The following is a 20,015-nucleotide window of genomic DNA, read 5'->3' on the forward strand; positions in this document are numbered from 1 at the left end:
GAGACCTAGGACTTTAGAGGGGGCTTGATTTTGTGATATTTTGCTGGAGGCAGAAAAAGCAAAGGGGTAGGTCTCTAAGTACCTTCAACCATTATAATCCCAACATCAGTCTTTTTTTACCTTAAAAACCCCTAGGCTGAAAAAAAAAGTGGAGCAGTCACCCACCTAGCACTCCAACGTAACCAGGAGTGGTAGACAGAAAAAAGGCAGGGGCTAGGCTGAAAGCTTCAGCGATATGGGGATGTTACGGAGGCTATCTAGGGTGTAGGGGGGTTGTGTACAGACAAGTGTTATGAGCGTGCCAATACAATGTTCAGGCAAATTCAAGGGTGGAAATTCGGACTCCCTCAGATAATGCGAAAGACTGTAAGAGTATCATAAAGATAAAAACGGTTTTAAAGAATAAGTTCTAGAACTATGTCACTCAAAAAACAGTATCCATAAAAAATTGTTTCTACAATGTTTTAAAGCTTTATATAGAAATCTGCCTAGACTGTAAATAGACTGGTAGATTTTTCTATTTAAAAATATCAGATATTTTTGCCTATGGGAACCTTCTAATTTTTATACAGTATGTATGTATTAATCATGTCAGAAGTTTTAGAAAGGAAAACTATTAGGGTAAAGCTTATGAACTGATTACAAAAAATTTTAAGAATTGTCTATCTCTGATCAAAATGGGTTACTTTAATTGATCTTAAATATGAAACAATCATTAAAGGGATAAACAAATAGCTAACAACATATCTGCTTTCTTTAGCTTAGAAAAGCATATTAATTCAACTTTTCTAAAATGAAACCTAGGAACAGAGCCCATTATGATACAAAAGTGGGATTTATAAGCCTACAAAGTACAGTATTTAAATATTACAGTTGAGATCAGGTAACATAAAAATCATATATTTTTACAACATTTTAAGCTTATAAGCCAATTCATTTGTGTCACGTAACTAGTCAAGGTGAGAACTGACTCTTTCAGGATACTCTGCTCCGTGATCTCATTTGATCTCATGGGTAAGTATGGAGGGACAGCCTCTCCATCAGTGGTCACTGGCCCATAGAAAGGAAAATAATCAACTGAAGGGCACTCAAAAGTTAAGAGCAATTTCATCAACTACAATGTTTGTTTTTAAGAAGAGAAATCACATAGCTCTTTTATTTTAAATAAGAGGTAAAAGAGTTTTTATACAATTAAAGATACCAAATAACTTTTCAGTATTAGTCAGTTTCCTTGTTTCAACTGGAAAAAAAAAAGGGGCAAATAAAAGGCAGAATAACAGATGTGAGGGAGGAAGAAGAAAAAAAACCCCGAGAGTTACAATTATGTGTCAACTGCCATGCTAGCAAATGACCTGAGTGACGCGCGAGGGGCACTGGGCTCTGAGGCTGCTGAAAAAGAGGCGGGGGGGTGGAGGGGGCGCCAGGAAGGGTGGGGAGGTTTTGTTGGTGTGGGGAGACGAGTTGTCATACAGTCTGGACACACACACTCTCATCCACATTTAGGTTAGACCTAAGATGAATTGGAAGAATCTAAGTGTTTTTTATATATTGGTAATAGGACAGTTTTTAAAGCTAATTTTACGTTGAATACTATTTTTCTTCCTTTTTTTTTCCCCCCAAACACAGGAAGTTTTTTAAAGGTATCTGAAGTTCACAAAACAGTCAAACATGTAGCAGGATTAGAATTATTTCTAGATTTCCGACTTCACAGTACATTTATACTTGAGTAATTAGGAACAGAAAAACACTGTCACTATCTCCTACAAATTATTTTAAAAAAAACGAGGAAACACAACTTTAGAGATGCGAAGGTCAAAGTCATACATCCTTGGAGTAACGGCACTTTTTTAATCCTTTAAATTGACCCACTGGGCCATTTCTAATCAGTCTCAAATCAAGGGCCAATGTTAAACAGATGACACTGCACTATAACTGAAGTGGGAAAAACACAGCAGTGGTACTGACTTATGGCACTCAATAAAACATGCCAAAAATACCTTATTTTTTTTTTTCAAGCAGGAAAAAAAGGAATCCTCCATCATAAAGTGATTACAGAAAAACAGTGCCTTCATTCCAATGACTAAATGTTAAACTTCCTAAAAAATGTTTGATTTAATACAGTATTAATGAAATTAATGAGGAAAATGAAATGGAGTTCAATTATGGATCAACAAAGAAAATATTCTTTGTTTACTGTCTGCCTGTATTAAGAAGAATCAGTACCTATCGCTTACAAATCATTAAAACAAAAATGCTCAATTAATCCTACTTTTATATGTAAAGGTCTGACAGAAACCAGTCCTATCACCAGACCTTTGCTTCACAAATCGAAGCAATAATGGTTTCAGAAAGCAGTCACACTCTATGAGCAGACAATTGGAGAGATTTAGTAAATCCCACTTTATACAGCAGAGACTAATCGGAAAACACAAGCCAGTCAAATGTTTCTTATGAACTGTTGACACTATATCAATGCTGAATCAATTGGTGGCATTTACTCTGAGTGACAGAAAAGAAATAAATATTTATATCACATAACCTATATCAATGAACCCGGGCAGAAAGCTATTTCTAACCTGTCAATATTTGATTATCTTGAAGAATCATGTCCCTTTCTTTTAATCATTAATATGAATTCCTTATTAAATCTAAGTGGAGGCTAGTGGAAAGGCAAATCATTATTAATGCTTGAGAGCATAAACCACTAAAATAAAAGACTACGCTTAAGTGTTAAAGTATCGTTAAATGTGACTTACATCTTCTATAGCAAGTGGTGTCAGTGTTCAGCCCAGAAATTTATTGACGCCACAATGGAGCATGTTACCTCACTGCAATGCAATCTCGCTCACTCTTTACTTACCTGATAGCACCAAGGACTGAGGAATTAAGAGCAGGAGGAGGTATTTTGAAGACTTCCAAAGGTGGGAGTTCTTTGTTTTGTTTTGTGAATAAAAGTAAACGTAAAATGGCTAATCCTTAAAAGTAAGGAAATCCCAAGCTGTTTAACATGGGGCTATCACATTCCCCAGGGAAAGCAATAAACAATCTTTAAGTGTCAAAAATCATTGCCGTGACAATTCTCCACCAAAGAGAATCTCCTAACTGAGGGCACTAAGATATTTATGGCATTAGATTCAGAATACTAGGAACATTTCAGAATGTTTGGTTTTTTTTGCCCTGAAAATAAACTGTTTTTCATTTTTTAAAGAATCTATGACAGGTTATTTTCCATTGCCTGGGTTGAACAAATGTAGTTAAAGCTTCTTAATTTATGTCAATTTTGAAATATATTTTCCAGCTGAAGAACACAAATAACTCATAAGTTACAGTTAGTAACTAGAATGCAAACATGTTGGAGATACATAAATATCCTAGGTTCAATATTTCAGCTTTTAGTCAGGTTTTGTTTCCTGTGTCTGAAAACATGCAGGGCACTAGGGGGATATATATGTGGACCTCAACCGAAACAAAAACTTTGGCTGCTTAAAGTACTATTAGATAAACATGATCTAAAATTTGGGGACCAATAAGATTATACATACAACACCAGATTCTCCTTAGCTGAACACTGAATAGTTAAGGACTAGAATTCACACACTCTGGATGACAATCAGATGTCAAAACCAAATCAATTTACTTTTTCTAACTATATTCAAGAGATTACATGCTAAATAAGTAAGGTTTCCAGAAGTACCACCATACAGTCATCATTTTAAGGCACACACATCTATTAGGCCACCAAGTTACAGGTGATATTAAAGGACAAGCACGGGGACCCAGCTTTGTCTTCTTGACATGCTCCACTACAAGCACTTGATTCATGAAATGCCAATGAGGCTTGGAGAGGTCAGCATGTGAAGGCACTGAAGAAGCATCTGAGATAATTAAGATTTCAGCCTTCGAAACATGGACGGGAAGTGAACAGCAGTTAAGAAAATCAATAAGAGTCTTTTATTTGCGGTGACACAGATGTCTCAGTCAATAGAGCCTAATAGGCAGGCTTGATCGCAATGGACAGGCGCCTGCCTCCAAGGCTATCAAAGGGCTTCCTCTATAACAAACATTAAAGCGCATTTATGTTGCTATTGAAGAATCGAGGACCCTGTAGGTAGCTTAATTTACCAGTGTATGTTTAAAAGCACAATACTATTTCAGATGTGTCCATTTACTTGAATCAAAATTAGTGAGAAATAACTGGCCTGCAGGCCCGTTTGTCCCTCACTGATGGGAGGAGGTCATTCTGCTTTGGATGACCAGTCAACTGGACAAACTGAGGGTTCCTGAAGGCCAGGAATTTTAAATGGCAAAGGTCTGCTGTGACTCTGTTCCTCTAAAAAGCCAGTGTTAGTTTCAGGACAAAAGAAGGAACTAAGGTGAGAAAGTTAACAGTTTTTCTTTTTCTCCCTAAAGATAATGAAAGAAACAGTCACCTCAGGATGCAGGGCCATTTCAACAACCCATGGGTTGACACACTTGTTCAGAACTGATTAACTTTTTTTACCCTGAGCTGGCAGCAGGGTGTGTGCATGGTACTTCAATCTGCTGGGAGTGAAACCCATTAGCACAGTTTGAAAAACGTGCTGCAAATTGTTCTGCCAATCAAATTAAGCCATGTAATTCACTTATGACAAGAAGAAATTTATAGACCCTTTATCTGTTTATTAAGTTTATGGATTTAAAAAACCTAGACAGCACTAAGTTACTACTACCAGAAAATCTTAATCTGTAATGAAACCTACCTGGCCATTGGCTAATATTTTTTTCAGTTCGGCAGAAGACTTCTTTAAGCTGAAAAGGAAAGGCATAGTTTTTAATAGCAAATTCATTAACACCTCTGAACAACACTGAACGTTCTAGACTAAAATACACTTTTGCTTTAGGTGTAGATATAGACTACACTTTTGACATCCTTATCCCTACGTAAAATATTTTCTAAAGTAACTAGCCAAATGGCACAGGCATCAGTAAGAGACTGAAGCCCGTTGGTAATCTAAAGCAATAAAGAAGCCTACTATAATAATGAAGCTAGACTGCTGCACAGACTACTTCAGAGACCTCTCCTTGCTGTTAGTTCTGCTGTTTCGGGGTAGCCTTTCAGTGGCTATTTTATGCTGAGCACTACCAAGCACTTAAGAATGCACTCTTAGAATGTTCAGAGCAAAGACTACAGAACTTCAAAAAGATAAAATAATTTAAGTTCTGATTTTTTTTTATTATAGTTAAGAGTTACAATTCAGCTTCCTGAGAAGCAAATGTGTAGCAGAAATAATCGCAGTATTTACTCACTGTGTGCTCCGGAACAAGATACTTAGCCTCTCTAAATCTCAATTTCCTCTTTCTATAAAGTGGGAGAAATATCAATGTCATAGTGCAACCAAGAAGATTAAATACGACAAAAAGCCTAGCACTGGGTTCTGTACACAGAGGCATTGAATCAATTTTAGCTGCCTTCTGTTTCCTTTCTTCTCCTACAGGTATGAGAGTCAGTTTCCAGAATTATGTAAGACAAATGGGAATGTTCTTCTCTGGAATATATGACTATGTAAAAATTTATATGGATGAGCTTAGGGAAAGTGGCCAAAGGATGTTATGAAGTCCTTCTAGCTTCATACTGAGTTACACCTGTACACATTCACTCAATTAGTAGAGTGGTGTATAAAATAGTACCTTGTCCCATCAATGTTTTAATTGAAATTTAAAGTGTGTTAACTCTATCCTTAATCTATCTACTCTAACCCTCTCCCCATCTGCCAAACTAACTCTTCCCTTTGGTAGTTATCTGCAGATGTCTTTCTTTCCTCCACACCCTTTCCCAGACTGGAAGCTCCCTGAGAACACAGACCACATCTTACTCACATCTCTATATATTCCATTTCCTTCTCACCCTTGAGCCTAGCCAAGTGACTTGACACATACTAAGTGTTTGATAAATGGTGGTCATTACACTGGTTGTTATTATATGGTAGTACACACACACACACACACACTCACACACATTCATTTGTTACCCTTAATAAGTTATATTTGAGAAAACCTCAGACTTTAAGTTTGACCACACTCACCATTCCAAGTTATAATTACTTTTCTTAATAAATACTTCTTAAATTTCTCAAATGAAAACTATGGGCCCCTAGTCTCTATATTCCCCAGACTTTATAAAATGTGTCTTCAACCAATGATTCTAAACTTTAATAACATCCTCCCAAGTCTAAGAATTCATGCACTAAGCAGCAGTTAAGAATTCTCCAGAATAGGACTTAATCTGAAATATATTAAAAAAATAAAATAACTGCCTAAAATGAGACCAGCTGAAAATAAAATAACAGACTCTACTATTTCCCAAGTGATGAGCATGTGCCATGCATTGTGCTAAATGCTATTATTTACCCCACTCCAGTACTCTTGCCTGGAAAATCCCATGGACAGAGGAGCCTGGTGGGCTGCAGTCCATGGGGTCGCTAAGAGTCAGACATGACTGAGCAACTTCACTTTCACTTTTCACTTTCATGCATTGGAGAAGGAAATGGCAACCCACTCCAGTGTTCTTGCCTGGAGAATCCCAGGGACGGGGGAGCCTAGTGGGCTGCCGTCTATGGGGTCGCACAGAGTCGGACACGACTGAAGCGACTTAGCAGCAGCAGCAGCAGTATCCTGATCTAATGCTCACAATAACTATACCCCTGTGGCTATACCCTGTAGAGTGGACTTACTTCTCATATATAAAGAAACCCAAGGTACAGACCTTGCTCAAGATCACTCTAGTCTCTCTCTCTAACATAAATACACTTTTTTTTCCCTGGAAAACATTTGGATCCTTATATTCCCATAAATAGTCCCAATTTAATATTTGCAATTATTATAAAAACAGAAATAACCAAACAATGCCCAGGCAATGTTTCTCTACAGATATTCCATTATGTCATGCAACCTGAAATAATAACATTTTGATTCATTGCATTTACACAACACCTTTCATCCAAGAAACAAAACGTGATTCCTTAATACAACTTCATCAATCTTCTAAACACCAGCAGTAGATAGATGGAAAATTTAATCATCCTAATTTTATAGGAGAAAGCCAAGATGTTCAGGAAAGGTCATGCTTGGCAGTGGACTTGAACTCAGTTAATTATGGCCTAGGAACACCATGTGAATGAGTAAACTCAATTAAAAAAAATTTTATTTATTTGGCTATGCCAGGTATTTGTTGCAGCATGTGGGATCTTTCAGTTGCAACATGCAAACTCTTAGTTGTAGCATATGGGATCTCTAGTTACCTGACCAGAGATTGAACCCAGGCCCCCTGCACTGGGAGCTCAGAGTCTTAGCCATGGGACCACCAGGTAAGTCCCGTAAGCTCAATTTAATAAACAGTCATCCACCTAAGGCAAAGACCAATTCATGCTTTAAAAGTAACAGAGGAAAAAACTGATTTCATTCATTATGCCAATATCTGGCTACCAACTTGATCTGGTAAAAAATTACATTTATATATGCTGGCAATTTCTTTGTGCCCCAATTGACTCAGTGTTTTATCTGGTAACTGTGACTTGAGCTATCTAAAATTCACTTTAAAAGATCCTTTAAAATTTAAGTGTGATACTACCTGGGTATGTCACCTGGGTATGACACTTTAAGGGGACACTGAGATATTCAAAGAAGAGTGAAAGGGTGAGGGGACTAGAAATAATGTAGCAGAAAAGCTGAATGAGTTGGGAGAATTTAATTCAGAGACAAAACCTAGAGGGAATATAAATGAATCTGTCTACTCATTTATTCAAGCAGTACTGACTAACTATCACCTATGTGTAAAGCATCATGCTGAGAACTAGGGTTCAACAATGGCTGAGTAGCATTCCACTTTATCTATGTACCACATGTTCTTTATCTACTGAAAACCATAATGGAAAAGAATATGAAAAAGAGTATATGTGTGTGTATATATATATATACACCTTAACACTTTACTATACAGAAATTAATACAACACTGTAAATCAACGTCAATAAAATAATCTTTTTTAAAAAATAATGAATATGCAATCATCACTGCCCTCAAAGAGTACAGAATTTATTGGGGGACAGAAGTGATTACAATACAATGTGCTAACCATTATAGTAAAAGCAAGCACTGGGAGATAATGGGAATTCATAGAAGGGATACCTGGCATAGACAAGGAGGTGGGCAATAATGAGGGACAGTTTTCAGAAGAAGACAACAGCTTTGTTCCTGAAAGATAACCAAGGTTAGCCAGGATGAAGGCAAAGGAGGGAGTGGATTAAAAGAAGAAAGCAGGAAAGAGACAGTAACAGATGTGAAGGCCCAGTAGTAAGAGGGAATGTGACCCATCAAGGGTGCCATGTATTCATCAGCAAAGCTGGAGCATCAACTGGAAGGGGTATGGGGAGTGGCAGGCCAGAGGGCTACAGTGGGCAGAGGACCCAAATGTGGGAGTCCATGGCTTACCTGCTGTGGAAGCTACAGTTGGTTCTAAAGCCTACATGGATCAGTAAAGTGGGGAATGAGGGGCTCAAAACACCCATCGGCAAGATCACACTGGCTGCACCGTGGAGGAGGTACTGCAGTGGGGAGCTATTAGGAGGGTGTAGTAATGGTCGAAGGAGCCTGATCTACCTTTGCAGAAACAGAGATGCTGGCAAGCAGACAGACTTCACAGTGATTCAGAAGGCAGAACCTACAAAATGTAGGGACTGATTGGATGTGGGGCTAAGAGTGACCCAGAAAGCAGTGAAGGATGCCTGGCAGGTCATCTGGAGTTTGCATCCAGGTGGATGTGGGAGAATTTACTGAGACAAGAAATCTAGAAGTCTGTTTGGTGGGAAGATGACTGGTAGATGCATCACCTAGAAGAGGGAAGAGCCCTGTTCAGAGGGCTAAACTCAGTCTTTACAGTTCAGTTCAGTTCAGCCGCTCAGTCGTGTCTGACTCTTTGAGACCCCATGAATGGCAGTACATCAGGCTTCCCTGTCCATCACCAACTCCCGGAGTCTACCCAAACTCATGTGCATCAAGTCGGTGATGCCATCCAGCCATCTCATCCTCTGTCATCCCCTTCTCCTCCTGCCCCCAATCCCCTCCCATCATCAGGGTCTTTTCCAATGAGTCAACTCTTCACATGAGGTGGCCAAAGTATTGGAGTTTCAGCCTCAGCATCAGTCCTTCCAATGAACACCCAGAACTGATCTCCTTTAGGATGGACTGGTTGGATCTCCTTGCAGTCCAAGGGCCTCGCAAGAGTCTTCTCCAACACCACAGTTCAAAAGCATCAATTTTTCGGTGCTCAGCTTTCTTCACAGTCTAACTCTCACATCCATATATGACCACTGGAAAAACCATAGCCTTGACTAGACAGACCTTTGTCGGCAAAGTAATATCTCTGCTTTTTAATATGCTATCTAGGTTGGTCATAACTTTCCTTCAGTCTTTACAAGTGGGTCCTAAAAGGACACAAAGCTCAGCTCATGAAAAAGAATGTTCTGAGACATGGCTACATGAACATAAAACAAGTACTTCAGCCAATAAAGGGCGTTATTGCCACAGGGATGTTTCGGAAGCGCCTGGATGACCATTTGGCAAGGAGAGGGGAGTCAGGAACCCAGGGAGGGCTGGATTAGATGGGGGCCTCTCCTTCTCCTGCTCCACACCACAGGCAAGAGTCTTCTGCAAACACAGTGCTGGCCCTGGTGCTCTTCTGCTAAAAGTCATCTGACGGCTCGCCAATACACTGAGAGGAAAACTCAGACACCAGGCCCCACCTGATCTGGCTCCTGTCACCTCATTTTCTCCCATCACTCCTACTGCGCTCCCCACCTCTTCATGCCCTCCCCCAGCCCAGCAGCCCTCCCTGTGTTCCAGCCTCACTGGCCTCCTTCCAAACACATGAAGCTCCTTTACCACCCCCGGGCCTTCACTGATGCTCTCCCGCCCCTCTGACATGCCCTTCTCTGGCTCTGGATGTGGCTAGGTCCTTCTCACCCTTCAGGCCGGAATGGAATGTCACTGCCTCCTCCCACTTCTGATACCCAGTTCAGATCTAAACACATGCCTGCCCAGAGTTCTTTCACTTTAAAATCTGCTTGTTTTCTTCCTAACAATGATTGTAAAGTATAATTATTTGCAAACTGTAGGGTGGTCTTATATTCCTATTAGCATACTTCAGAGAATAAGGATCACAATGTATTCCTAGTGGGTAGGACAACACCAAATAACTAGGAAGCACTCAATAAATACTTCTGATTAGTTACCAATACGGCACAGAAAATGGCCAACCTAGGGTGGTACATTAAAATTACCTGTAGGACTTCTCCAACTACACTCCTCCCATAACAAAAATCTCTCTTGGAGCAAACTACCATTACTATCTGGGAAGCTGTCATATCCCTAAAGGAAGACGCTACAACAAAGAGCTGAGAACCACTAGATCAGCCAGTCTCTTTCCAACTCAGAGATTATACACTTTGTGAATACAAATGACAGTCTTTTAAAAGCCAAGCTAACTCACTTTGAAAATCAAATCTGAGAGAACTGAAAATTTATCGTACTGCTTTTCTGTCTTATCATCTTTCTCAGCTTCATCTAGCTTTTTATACCATGATGAACTTTGACCTAAAACACCAGGAAAAATCCTTGCTTTCACTCAAGGCTCATAGTCTGTCTGAACATCATTTTTTCTAGAAGTGGTGGTAATGATTAAAGGCCCTGCCCTCTTTGAGTGGACTGTAACAAGTGACCCTCAGTCCCCATGCCTCTACTCAGTGGCCATGGCTCACGTACCCAACAAGCATGAAAAGAGAGGCTTCAGAGCATTGCTGAGCAGGGCCAAGCACTTGGATAAGGACTAAAAGAACTACCCCTCAGGCCCAGGAGACAGATGATCCACTGGTGAAAAACCAGTGGATGTATTTTATTTTATTTTTTTTATTTATTTTTTTTTGTGGGTGGTTTTTTTTTTTTTTTTTTTTGTATTTTAACAAAGAATAAATTGCTTAAAGAGGAAACACACTTCAAGGGTAGCATGTTCACAGCAGGAAAGCTGTGGGTAAGATCTAGTGACGCCATAAAAAAACAACAAGGAAGCGACTTTTGGGGAGGGGACAGGAGAGCAAAGAAAGAGTCAAGAGGAGAGATGCTACCTGCAGTAAAGCCCAGCTGCGAAAGAACCAAGATCTGAGTGGAGGGGGTAAGGAGGGGCATGGAAGGGAAAGTAGAAGCCTAAGCTACATCTCAGCAGATGAGGGCTCTGCCAGCACTGAGTACTGCCCTAAACCCAGGAAGACCAGGGCACACAATGGAAGGGTGGATCTGGCTCTGCGATAGCTTTTCAGTCACCAGTGTGAACACAAACACACAGAACAAGCACCTTCAGGTGTCATCTTCAAGCACAATAATAAGATGTCGTCCACCAGCAGAATAACTGAATGTATGACAAACAAGACCTAGATTTCTCTCGGCTTAAGCACGTCAGTCTACTTGAGGACCTTCATCTTTTAGAAGTGAGTTCTCAGGCCTGTCAGAAGAACACTTTGCAGAGGTTCAAGTCTTGAGTATCCATCCCAGTCTGGGACAACATCAGAATGAATTAATGAAAACTGTCTTCCTTCTAAAATACCTCAATTTCTTATATAACCAAAGGTACAAAAATGAACAACATGGCTGGTCAATTTAAATTTCACTACCTTACTCTTTCCTTGTCTCTTTCTGGGGAAGTGTCAATGGAACATCATACTGCCAAAAGATGGAAAAGCAAGACAGAAATAATAAGTATTATACAACCTACAAACCAGATCATCAGAGCATGAAACGGTCAAAGACACTGAATTTTCTGGTTCTGTATAATTTGGAGGCTGAAGGAAAACCACTCCACAGATCAAAATTAACAGTTCAACTTGTTTAATTTTATCTTTCTCTATGAGGTCCTTTCTTTTCAGTCAATACCAAAGCTGGGGTTACTTAGCTGGTCAGATTTCTTCTTAGCCACATACACACTTTTGTGGTCTTATGGAAAAGAGGTGTCATCCCACAAGCCTCTTCCCCACCCTCAGCTCTGTAGATAATCATGCTTACGGGCACATTTTACTTGCGTGCTCTCACCTATTGCTTGGAAGTGAATCTGAGACTGCTGGGCTGCTGTGTTGAGAGGGTCCAGCCCGGGTATTCACCTACAAGTAAAGAAAGAATCTTGATCAGTCTGTGTTCTGAGGACACAGTTCTAATTAACCTATAATTTGCCACAAATTTCTCATTTCACTATGAAGGTTAATTAGCTTGTTGCTAGACCAACCCATGGTTGGAGTCTATTCGGTATATAGGTTACAAAAAATGTACAACCTGTATATTATATAATACTTTGCTTCTGCCATTATTCAAATATTTAAATAGTGCTAAAAAAAAGGGAGAGATAAATGGGAAATTTTCAATTCACTGTCTAGAACTGAATTCAATTCTAGAGAAGAAATTTGGTTCACTGTTTCTTTTTGTTTTATATAAAAAACAATGTATTTAAAAAAGTATATTAAGAATACATCCAAGGGCCAATAGTGAATCTCACATTATCATATCCCTCCACCTCTAAAACCAGGCAGAATGTTGCAAAATGTCTCTTATTCATTGAAAAATGAGGTCCAAGTAATTAATTATAAAACACTTGAGTCTAATACAATAGCCAGTTTTTCTTTTAAATGTAAAGCCTTAAGCAGAAATCTAGAATTTAAAATACGCAGAACAATGAAAGGACATTAAATAGATATATGTTTCCATCATAAACATGTCAAAAGAAGAGGGGGGTATTCTGTGTGCAATATGCTTATGTGCTTAATTAATCACCGAAATGAAGTCTATATTTTCACTCAAATAAATCTTTGTGCAGATCAGTAGCCAGGATCATCCTGAAAAAACAGACCAACAAAACAATTCCAAAAATAAAAAGGTTTTTAAAAATTTGGGATCAAATCCCATACACACACACACACACACACACACACACACATATTGAACAAATACTACAGATGACTCCCCCTCCACATCCCATTTAAAAAAAAAAAAAAGGATCGCTTGTCAGAGCTTGAGAAAGTGCAGTTTTATTTGACATTTCAATAAGTGGAACACAGCATTACAAATCCATCTAACTTTACTGAAACAATTATTGAAATTCGTACCTTCAGGCCATGTATGTTCCGTTCCCCAGGAGGCTTGCAGGCTGAAACAGTAATTGACTAAATTGTAGAACACATCAGGGCCATTTACAAATTTGCTCAAAATGAATCGTTTAAAAAGAAATGAGGGTGACACCAAAATTAGCAGAGAGAAATGATTGAAAAGTGGCTCCCAAGACCCAGAGTGGGAATTATGAACCAGGGTTTTTAACTTGCAGGAGTGAGCATTTATAAATGCAAAGAGCTTTCTGACACCGCCTCATATAAATTCCAATTTCTGCTTAAAACATATAAAAATCAAGTTAACTGAGCTAAAATGATTAGTTTCCTTTCATAATTCAAATTTCTGCAATCTTTCCTCACTCTATTACATCGTATATCTGCTATCACTTATTCTACAATGAAAATAGCTAGGGTTTTTGGAGAGGAGAGGGAGGAGGGTCTTTTAACGCCAAAAAGATTGCTAGAGATTCTATGAAATATTCAAGTTTGAATACTAGTTTGCATAGCAATAAGTAGTCAAATTTGCTAAATACAGAGGTATCATTAATTTTGTCACATTTCTTACAAATCTTGACATTTATTAATATTTAAGTCTAAAGATAAAGCAGTACCAGGAAAAATAACATTAATTTCTTTACATCATCTTGAGTTACAGATTAGTACAACACTTTTCCAATTCAGTAAGTGCTTCTTCATCAGATTTTAAAAAATAAAGAGCTTTGTGTCCATGTTATATAGGCTGCTTCCATCTGAAAACTACAGTGTCCTACATATTATATGTTAAGGGGCCGTCAATTTTGATTGATTGTTTGGGGAAGGATGAATCTGATTTTTTTTTTTTTTTTGCTCCTTTCTCAGATGTACATGTATTTCCCTCTGTTTCTGACAAGAAATAGAGCTGTTAAATAAGATGATGATGTAGGTAATAATTACAAAGCACATCGATTGCTTTAGTTTTGTGTATTTCAAGCATATTCAAATTTATTATGTTATTTTCCTTAAAAAAATCTAAACCTCAATAAAGCATTTTTATTTGTTTTTCTAAAATACATTAAAATTAAGACTCCAAATCCTCTTTCCTTAGAATGGAAATTAACTTTTTGAACAAAACAACAGTCACATACACTTGATGCCTGGTCCTTTAGGGACCATTAATACATCCTAAGAAAATACTTCAGAGCACTTCCTCTGAAGTACCAGTGCATTTATAAACTTCATTTAGTAAGGAAGTGACTAACTAAGGAATTAGAGACAGGCATCAACTCTTATCTGGTACCTTAACATCTGCCTTGCTCCTCAATTGGCTTCTTAAATCTTTACTATAACTAATCTTTCTGTAACTAGAAATCTAAACAGTATTCAAAAAACACAGTAACCTTAATTTTCTAAAATTGTAGAGTCAGAAGTTACTATCAAGTCAGTGACTTTTCATGCTTATTAATAGTTAACATATCTTTTAACTACAAAGAGCACTCAGTCCTGAGCAGGGAAGTTACTATCCAACACAATTGTGCCACTTGGAATGAGAAGACCTGTTGTTAGAACAGAATCATTTTCTCCTGTCCTTCTGATTTGCTCAGTCTAGAGATTCTTTATAACATGGGGCCTGAGAGCCTCTCATCAACTCAGTAGACCCAGTAGACTCAGTAACATATCTAATGTCTAACTCTTAACTGTTAAAATTTCCATAAACTCCAAATTCATATAAATCTAACATAAAATTATATATATTAAATTACATAAAAATAAAATTGTATAAAATCTATACTTTATGTAGATAAATATGCAAAAAAAGTAGAAAACTAAAAAGAGTTATACAACAGTATCTACAAAACCACAGAGACAGGGAGACTGAGTCTCATACTTTAAAAAACTTAAATGTGGTATGGAAGAACTATATTTAATAATGTACTGGAAGCTAATACATTCTTCTCATTGAAGGCTAATTCTGTTAACTGGAGACTAATAGACTAAGATAGACAACAACAACAGCAGATTCTGTGCTAGGACTACATGTAACACTCATATCTAACATATTTTCTTTTAAGAATCTCCTCCCTACAACATACTTTTCTCCATACTCGTATCAAGTCCTCCAGACTACCCTCATACACACTCTACTAATAGTTTAACCTGTATAAGAGCAAATAGCCCTCCTACTTTAAGCAAATTACAACTTAAACAAAATTCTTATTCAAAGGGTACATTAACCACTTAAAAACTGTGTGTCTCTAGAGTGAGTGGGCTTCCCTGGTGGCTCAGAATCTGAAACAATCTGCCTGCAATGCAAGAGACCAGGGTTCAATCCCTGGTTTGGGAAGATCCCCTGGAGAAGGGAATGGCAACCCACTCCAGTATTCTTGCCTGGAGAACTCCATGGACAGAGCCTGGCAGGCTATAGTCCATGGAATCGGAAAGAGTCGGACACGACTGGGCAACTAACACTAGAGTTAATTAATGTCTCTGGACCTAAATATTCTCAACTCTAACATGAAAGCAATAATAGGCAGGAAACAAAGCAATATTAGTGCCTGAACAGAGAAGATCTCTAAAAATGGCTGTTATTATCATGGGACGGGCACGATGGTATGGACAGGGAGACTGACAGGGACTGTTCACAAGATAAAAGGAAACAAAGAGAACCTGGAAAGATTCTGGATGAAGAGAAGTAAATACTATCGGAGAAAAGAAATGAAGGCCCAAGGCATTAGAATTACAATAATCCAGGGTACTGTACTAGAGTTTGCTACAAGAGAGCTATAAAGTTATAAAGCAGGAAAGCAATTTATGGAAATGATTTCGGCTAGTAAAAAAAAAAAAACATTCCTCATGGAAAAACAGTTCTGAAATTTCCCCAAATTCTCTTGTCTTGTTAAGAAATAATTTGCATCCTGTTATTGGCCTGATACATAGAAATGGCAACTTATTTTTCCTCTTTTTTTTTTTCTTTTTCAAGTTTTAGTCTTCAGGTACAATAGAACTGAATTAATCATAATTGTTTCAGACATGTTATCAATGGCCAAGTTTTATTTACTTACTTAGCTCTTTAATAAGTTATTATCAATACTTTACTAAATATTCCTAAGCCGGCTGCCCACCTTAATGCTAAAAGAATAGCATTACTCTTGAACCCAGACCTTCTCATGGGCTGGCCGAGGCAGCTGCCTTTGGAGACTTCATCAGTGCAAATAGCAGTCTACTGGTTAACTGAGCCATTTAAACTTCAGAGAGTTACAGATAATGAAAGTCTAGAATGCCTAATTGGAACACTCATACCATGATTATTTGTACAGTATCAGTTAACAAAGGTAAAGTTTAACTTCCAATTATTTTAACTAAGCTATTTCTAGAAGACTCAGAGAAATCTTATCTGTTTCATCAGTTAGAAAACACAGACTTCCAAGTAGGGCAATGTATAATGGGTGAAAGACTTAATGGTTTATATAATTAAACTGTTCTTTTTCACCATTATTCAAACTTTGAGGAAACATTTATATACAGTTGAGCAATCATATCTGTTACAAGGCTAGTACTATCAAACCTAAAGGGAAAAACAAATGATTTGACTCACCAAGACTCACTCTTAACAATCAAATTCCTATTTAGGAGGATTTTCAATTATTTAGAAGATGTATCCCCCCAAAAATCCAGCACCAAACATTCCACCAAAATATCTCTCCTAAAACCCTTTAGTAAATCATGGCTTCTACGCTAGCTGAAAGCTTTCTCCTTAATAGCAACTCTGGCTACCATCATGAGCCACAATTTATAAATATCCAAAATTAAAGTCATTCATTTTCCTTGGTTTAGAAACCATGTGGACCCCCAAAGAGTTCTTTAAGTGAATGTAAGTATGCACTTCAAAAACAAAAAACAATCTAGTTAGTTTAATTTACTCTACTAAATTAGATATTTTATCTGCCATAACTATAATATAGCCTGCTATCCCCATGGTAATGAATACTTCTTTTGTTTTTTTCAAATTAAGAGCTAAACATCATGTTATGTGCATTTAAACCTTTGGAAAACATAACTGTTGATGAAACAGTTTGCTGAAATAATCATTGTTGATTAGAATTTGTTCAACATTACCTCTTGGAAATATCTGCAGAGGCTCTATTAACTGTCCATTTACTTGCTGTTCCATTATTGTAGAATAATACTGCAAAGAGATTATAGAAAGAGATTACTCAGTAATGTATGAACACTGGAACAGACACTTATGGGTTGTTTAATTCACAGTACTTTTGTAAATTGCTGGTACATACATATCAGCCTAGAGAATTCTTTTTCTCTATTTGCACATCAAACTGACTATAGTGGATACTCAGAACTGAAAGTCCAGTATAGTGTTATCCTTCACACTGTCTTTAAGAGTAAAAATGGCTGATTAAGACTTTAGGTTAGTATCTCATCTTTAAAAATGTTTTGAAAATGATATATATTAAAAATGACACAAAGTATTTTAGTAGAAATTTCTCAAATTGACTTTTGTTCTTTTTCCCTGGACTTTACAAAGCAAAATGGAGATGCCTCATATTCAGTTTGGACCTATATGGCAGTTAATCAAACATTATTCATCTTTGTATATAAAATATACAGACAATGGAAATCAAAATCACAGAGACTGTGTAACAAGCAAATAAGATATGACCCATCCAAAGATAACAGGATTAACATGATAAAAAGGTAGCCCAATTTCAAGCAAGCTTAACTTTCATGCTTTAATCTTCTAAATACTTTAGTATAGATCAAATTTCACTTTAAAAATTTGAGCGTGAAAAATAAAGTTCCAAATTCAAAAAGCTTTCATATATCATCATAAACAAGTTCATTCAGTAGGCTGTATTACAGTCTGCTCCTATTTTCCTTAATATGTTAATTGATGAGCATATTTCCACCTAACCTAGAAATGGCTTCTGTGCCCTGACTTCTTTTAACACTTGACAAACAACAAAATGATGTTCTTGGTGGAAAATATCAACAATGAAAGCCACTGATTTTGTGTTTCAAGGGACTGTCACAGAGCAGAACTCCCCTTATGTACTTGTTTCTATATTAAAAACAAATGCAGGGACTTCCCTGGTGGTCCATCTGCCTTCCAGTGCAAAGGACGCAGGTTCAATCCCAGGTCGGGGAACTAAGACCCCATATGCTGTGGGGCAACTAAGCCCACACTGCACCTACTGAATCTGTGTACCTCAACTAGAGAGAAGCCTAGTGTTGCCATGGAGAGAGCCCACATGCTGCTACTAAGGCTTGATGCAGCCAAAAATAAGTAAATAATATTTCTTAAAAACACATGCATATTTCCTTTTTAACTATCACATTTCCAGAAAATTTCTCTTTGATAATCATTATTTGTTGACATTCTTAAAAGTTTCTTTTTAGAAAACATGTATATATATCTTCTTATTGCTTTTATGTACATTAAAATTATCACAAGATTGAGTTTATTTTTCCCTTAGAAATAAAAGGGAGTTACAAAATTCCATATCATCTTTAGAATCACAAATTAACAAGTCTAAGAATCTGCACCCTAAAAACAAATTGGAAGTGGATTTTTGATGGCTGTGGGCTAATAGAAGGATATCCTGCCTTCTGAGAGCTTTCAAACCATAAAGGAAACTGATTCTTTCCCTCTATGATGTAAAGTATATATACATACAGCATAAACATGTGATACACTCTCTGGAATACATACTAAAGCAAATGTCTTTCAGGAAACTATATTCCTTAAAATCACAGAAATATAGGGCTCGCCATTACTCAAACAGTGACGACAAGTAAATGAAATATCAATCATGTAGGCTGTCAACCTTATGGGACAGCAATAACTGTTAACAAGTAGTCTGGAAAAATTGTCCGAAAATGACTTGTCCTCAGCACACAAGTATTTGAGGTTTCCATGGAAAATTAAGATGCCACTGGCTATTTGAAACATTGCTCAGGTATTCTTTTTAATGGAAAATTTGCTGGTTATTGATCCACGGCATGTACCCTCTTGCTTCTGGAAGGCTGCAAGCAACTTTCCAATCAGTAGCTGTCAAAAAAATTACTGCCTTTTTATACTGATACAAGACAACAGCAGCGGTGGTATACTCCTATACTTAATGCTTTTCTTTAATTAACTGCTATGTACAGTAGGTTAGGAATTTCAGTTACGACTTGACCACAGTCCTAGAAATCAAAACAAATAAAATATCCTTATGCTTTATCTAACAAATTAATTATAGTTGTCTGAAACCAGTGCTTGGGGTCAAGTTTGAAAACAAATAACCTCACATGTAAAGGGTCAGAACAGGTGCAAGGTATTTTTTTCCTACTATAAAACCTTGCATGCATGAAATTGACCTGTTTTCCAACTTTATTTATTTACCTCACAAAATATATAAATAAAAATGGTTTCCCTTTCATTTCCAAGCTGCGCCAAATCAACTGGCAAACCATACATACTTTTAGGACCATTGTAGGAATTTTTTTAGCAATCTGTAAACATCTCTTTGTACACTGATTAACATAGTCACAGTAATGATATTAAGCATGCCACTTGACAGCTTCTTCAAAGCAAGTGGTTAGGATTTGTTTTTTGTTTTCGACAATTCTTCCAAATCCAAGGAATGTTTGCTCCTGCTAAAATACAGGGTTTGATCTGTGTTCATATTAACACAGAATCTTGTGTTCCACACTCCAAAGTAATTCACCCTCAAGGGCAAACTATAAAGGGTAGTAAGTAAACCCATGGCATTGGCCCACTCTAGGCAACTGACCCCTCAGGAACAGCCTGGTGACGGCTGAGCGGCTGCCAAGGGGGCTCGGAGCTTAGGCCACTGCTCACGT

At 37.6% G+C, this 20,015-nt stretch overlaps 1 protein-coding gene across 4 annotated transcripts in view; it reads right to left on the reverse strand.

The window, feature by feature from the left end:
* The window catches only part of LOC120860892 (dual specificity mitogen-activated protein kinase kinase 5), a 263,217-nt gene that overhangs the window by 205,794 nt on the left and 37,408 nt on the right, over positions 1 to 20,015 (reverse strand). For all 4 annotated transcript variants that reach the window (XM_040236605.1, XM_040236604.1, XM_040236606.1 and 1 more), the window contains 4 exons: positions 17,268 to 17,337; positions 13,176 to 13,216; positions 12,112 to 12,179; positions 4,740 to 4,788 (listed from right to left, as the gene is read on the reverse strand). In XM_040236605.1, the coding sequence (XP_040092539.1) occupies positions 4,740 to 4,788; positions 12,112 to 12,179; positions 13,176 to 13,216; positions 17,268 to 17,337 (228 nt within the window). The remainder of the gene's footprint in view (positions 1 to 4,739; positions 4,789 to 12,111; positions 12,180 to 13,175; positions 13,217 to 17,267; positions 17,338 to 20,015) is intronic.

The sequence above is a fragment of the Oryx dammah genome, unplaced genomic scaffold (genome assembly GCF_014754425.2).
Source record: "Oryx dammah isolate SB20612 unplaced genomic scaffold, SCBI_Odam_1.1 HiC_scaffold_11209, whole genome shotgun sequence".
Lineage (NCBI taxonomy): Eukaryota > Metazoa > Chordata > Mammalia > Artiodactyla > Bovidae > Oryx > Oryx dammah.